The sequence below is a fragment of the Brachyistius frenatus genome, unplaced genomic scaffold (genome assembly GCF_029030835.1).
Source record: "Brachyistius frenatus isolate BFR_SWC_R1_liver_20210118 unplaced genomic scaffold, ASM2903083v1 Contig_658, whole genome shotgun sequence".
Classification (NCBI taxonomy): domain Eukaryota; kingdom Metazoa; phylum Chordata; class Actinopteri; family Embiotocidae; genus Brachyistius; species Brachyistius frenatus.
In genome coordinates, this window is record NW_027211257.1 from 25287 (window position 1) to 29357 (window position 4071).

At 35.2% G+C, this 4071-nt stretch overlaps 1 protein-coding gene across 1 annotated transcript; it reads left to right on the plus strand.

Moving 5' to 3' along the window:
- Window positions 1-984: 984 nt before the first annotated feature.
- On the plus strand, window positions 985-3871 carry LOC138615008 (myosin-6; the record flags this gene model as incomplete). The annotated part of the gene is made up of 7 exons (XM_069688651.1): window positions 985-1185; window positions 1890-2033; window positions 2256-2412; window positions 2538-2565; window positions 2682-2787; window positions 3614-3706; window positions 3808-3871. Coding segments are annotated over exons 1-7 (793 nt in total), but the record flags the coding sequence as incomplete, so codon positions are not given.
- Between the last annotated feature and the right edge of the window lie 200 nt (window positions 3872-4071).

Here is a 4071-nt window from a genome sequence, read left to right on the forward strand (position 1 = left end):
TATATTTTGACATTTGTTACTAACCAGGTTTAATAGATTATCCTCAAACAACATACCTGTTATTAACACAATAATGTTGAGTGTGTGTGTGAGATAGATAACTCAGGCATTTAACAGTCTGACCCAAGAATATTGAAATCAGATTTTCTCTGCTCACTGCAGTGAGATCACTGAGTTATACTCTGAAGCCTGAGCTCATCTTTCATCCTTTGTTAAACCCTCTGGTAAATAGTAATTTCTTACAGTTTTCATAACAATTTATGAAGACTAGTATAATATGGCTATATATGTCTTCTCATTAATACAAATAAGTCCTATGCAGTGTTGGGAAGATTGCTTTTTAAATGTAATAGGTTACAGTTAACCAGTTATCCTGTTAAAAATGTAATTTAGTAACTATTTTATTTACTTTTTACTTTACTTTTTTACTTAAACCTGGTAATGAAGCTGAACTGTTCTTAAACAATAAATGTAAACTTGGCAGTGTAAACCTCACAACAGTACTCAACAAAGATTACTGTTAAACTTGTATTAAAAGTTCCTCAATATAACTGAATTTGGATTGGCTGTTTTGATTTTAATGCACAACCACCAAAACAAATCAAGTATGTAGATCATAACTGACTTCAGTGAACAATACGTTTTCTATAACCTCAAACCACGTCTACATTCAGGTCAACTCCATTCTGAGTGATGACAGAACTATCAACAGGGCTTGGTATATTGAAAAGTAATTGTAATTTAATTTTTTTTTTAAAATCAGTAAGTGATTACAATTTAAATTTTTGTAATTTAACTATGAAAATTTATTATATGTAACTAGTTCCTCCCCAACCATGCTTTTTTGTATGTTTAGACAAAGATGTAGCAGTTCAATTTCCAAACGCAAAGAAGGTAATGAAATAAATAAATTAAATGAAAGAGGCATCAGATACAGACAGAGTAAAGCTTTAATCATCTCTGTGTATGTACATCAGTGCAGCCATGGGGGACGCAGAGATGTCTGTGTATGGGGTAGCTGCCCCGTACCTGAGAAAGTCAGACAGGGAGCGCATGGAGGCCTCCACACGTCCCTTTGACATTAAGAAGGAATGCTTTGTCTCGGATCCAGTGGAGGAGTTTGTGAAGGCAACAATCACCAGCCGAGATGGAGATAAGGTCACTGTAGACACGCTGAATGGGAAGGTCAGTGGTTCCATTTTATGTTATACATTAAGTTTTTTGTTAGAATTATCAACACCACATTTGGTGTTCTTACCAGTTGCAATGATATAATTACTATCAACCTAAAGCCTAACATTAACATATCAGCATACAAAATGTGTACGTGCAGTGCTGAAATAATGCAAATACAATAATAGCCAAAAGTACAAGGCTATGGACAGTTTGTAAATTGGTAGTTATGTCCAACTCCCAAAGATCTATGTGAATGAATTCATTTCAAATGAAAAGACAATTATTTGGGTCAAATAAATGTAACTTCTACCTTGCAAACTCCAGTCAGCAGGGTCAAATACCAAGGCACAGGAATAATGTAGTCCCTGTCTCAGAGCAAGTGTTAATCTGAGTGTAAATCTATGTGTGATTAAAGTGAGTGTGAATACATATTCAAATAGGAGCCTGTGTACTTCTGTAATTAAAGTGTCTCCACTCACAACACTAGGCAGTTGAGTGATGAAATTATTTGCTGTCATCTGCAATAACAATGTGCTGCATGATTTGTAATGCCAGACAAGCAATGGTGATGATAAGAGGGTAGCACAAGCAGGTAACAAACAACAACAGAAACTAAATGTCTGGTTTATTCATATAAAACAATACTTCATGATACAATTAATGACTGTTACATATCCCTGTAAGAATACTGTATTTAATTTCCTTGCCTCCAGACTGTGACTGTCAAACAGTCTGACGTTCTGCAACAGAATCCTCCAAAGTTTGACAAGATTGAAGATATGGCCATGCTGACCTTCCTCCATGAACCAGCTGTGCTGTTTAACCTTAAAGAACGTTATGCAGCATGGATGATCTATGTGAGTAGCCTGTAAGCCAGTAAAAAAATAAACTCAACTGTGACTCTCTCCAGGCGTAAGTTTCTAAAAACCCAAACTCTGTTGAATAAGCCTTGTGGTGAATATATGCATGTGAATTTTTGTGTGACCTGAAATTGTCAACACATCAAAACATAGCGTTCCTTACTTATAAATGGCAAATGACTGGTGCCATCATGTAAATGATTGTCTTTGTGTTTTCAGACCTACTCTGGGCTGTTCTGTGTGACTGTCAACCCCTACAAGGGGCTGCCAGTCTACAACCAAGAGGTGGTTGTTGCCTATAGAGGAAAGAAGAGGAGTGAAGCGCCTCCTCATATCTTCTCCATCTCTGACAATGCCTACCAGTACCTACTGGCAGGTACAGACTGATAGATATATATTAGATAGATTAGATGTAGATATGGCTGAAGATAGATCTCGTTTTGGACAAGTTTTGAGACATACTAACAAAGTTGTTCTTTCAAAAAACTTGCTTTTTGGCAGACCGTGAAAACCAATCCATCCTGATCACGTATGTAAAACATTATACTTGAAAAGTATCTATGACACCACATGTTCTAAAATAAAATTGTACATTTGTAATGTTATGCCACAGATCTGTATTGATTTGTGACTTTGCAATTACAGTGGAGAATCTGGTGCAGGAAAGACTGTCAATACAAAGCGAGTTATCCAGTACTTTGCAAGTATTGCAGCTGGAGGCATTAAAAAAGACCCCAATGCCAAGGACAAGGTAAATAATAAGCTCTGTCAAATGTGAGTGGGTAGAATGGGATAAAAATCTTCTCTGTCCAAGCTTAAGAATTCCAAAATCACCAGAAATGGCTTCAGCTCTTTTCCTTATTTCCCTTTTCAGTGGCAACAGTGTTACTCAATTCATCAAAGTATAAAAAAAACCCTTTCAAAATCTGAAACTGTTACATGATAACACCAATGTCTGCAGAAAGTTTATTTGTTTATCGTAACATATAAATTACATATTATGTAAATTTATTTATTTTTATTGATAAAATATACTCAAAAGAAGGAAATATTCCTGAACAGTTTAAGACTTATTTTAAAATATATTCACAGGTTCACTCTTACTCTACCCGTAAAATCTCAGATCTTCATCTGCCTAAATTTCTCACCTGCAAAGGACAATTTTCAATTCAATATAAGGGTACCACATTATGGAATGGCCACTCCCATCTGACAAAAAGCTGTTCTTCTACTAAATGCTTGAAAGGGTGCTTAAAAAAACATTTAACATATGCATATACACGCCATACTAATATTTTTGCTTTTATATTGACTTTATTGATTTTGCTGTGATTGTTGTAGCGTATATTTTGTTATTATTTGTTTACATTATCTTATGTAGCAATATTATTTCTCCATGTAAACTTTGTATTTTCTATAACTGTAAACTTTTAACATTATCGGGTGGAGGATTCAAATAAGCACACTGGTTTTTTTTGCCTCTTCCTGCACTGCACTGAACTTTTTCATTTTGTAAAATGTTGCTTTTAATTTGTGTAAAATAAATCAAATCAAAATGTAATGTTCCTTTGTGACAGGGCACCTTGGAAGATCAAATCATTCAGGCTAACCCTGCTCTTGAAGCCTTTGGTAATGCCAAGACCATCAGGAATGACAACTCATCCAGATTTGTGAGTGTCTATTATTTGTATGTTTAGTCCCAAAAAAATTATAGTCAGTAGCAGGTGCAGTAATCATGGTATCTTTATAAATACAAACTTTATCCTTTCAGGGTAAATTCATCCGAATTCATTTTGATACCAGAGGAAAACTAGCCTCTGCTGATATTGAAACATGTAAGCACAAACAAACTTTTTGTACTTACATTATTCATGTTTTATAACACAGGACAACCCGGTATCACGTCAAAGCGTGTAAATACACCTGTCAGTCAACAACACAAGTGTTACGTTTTGGCTCGCCTAGGCATGAAAAGAAAGGAGCCTTAGGTTTAGCCAACAAAAACTATGTGGTTAGCTTTAGAAAAAACTACTCG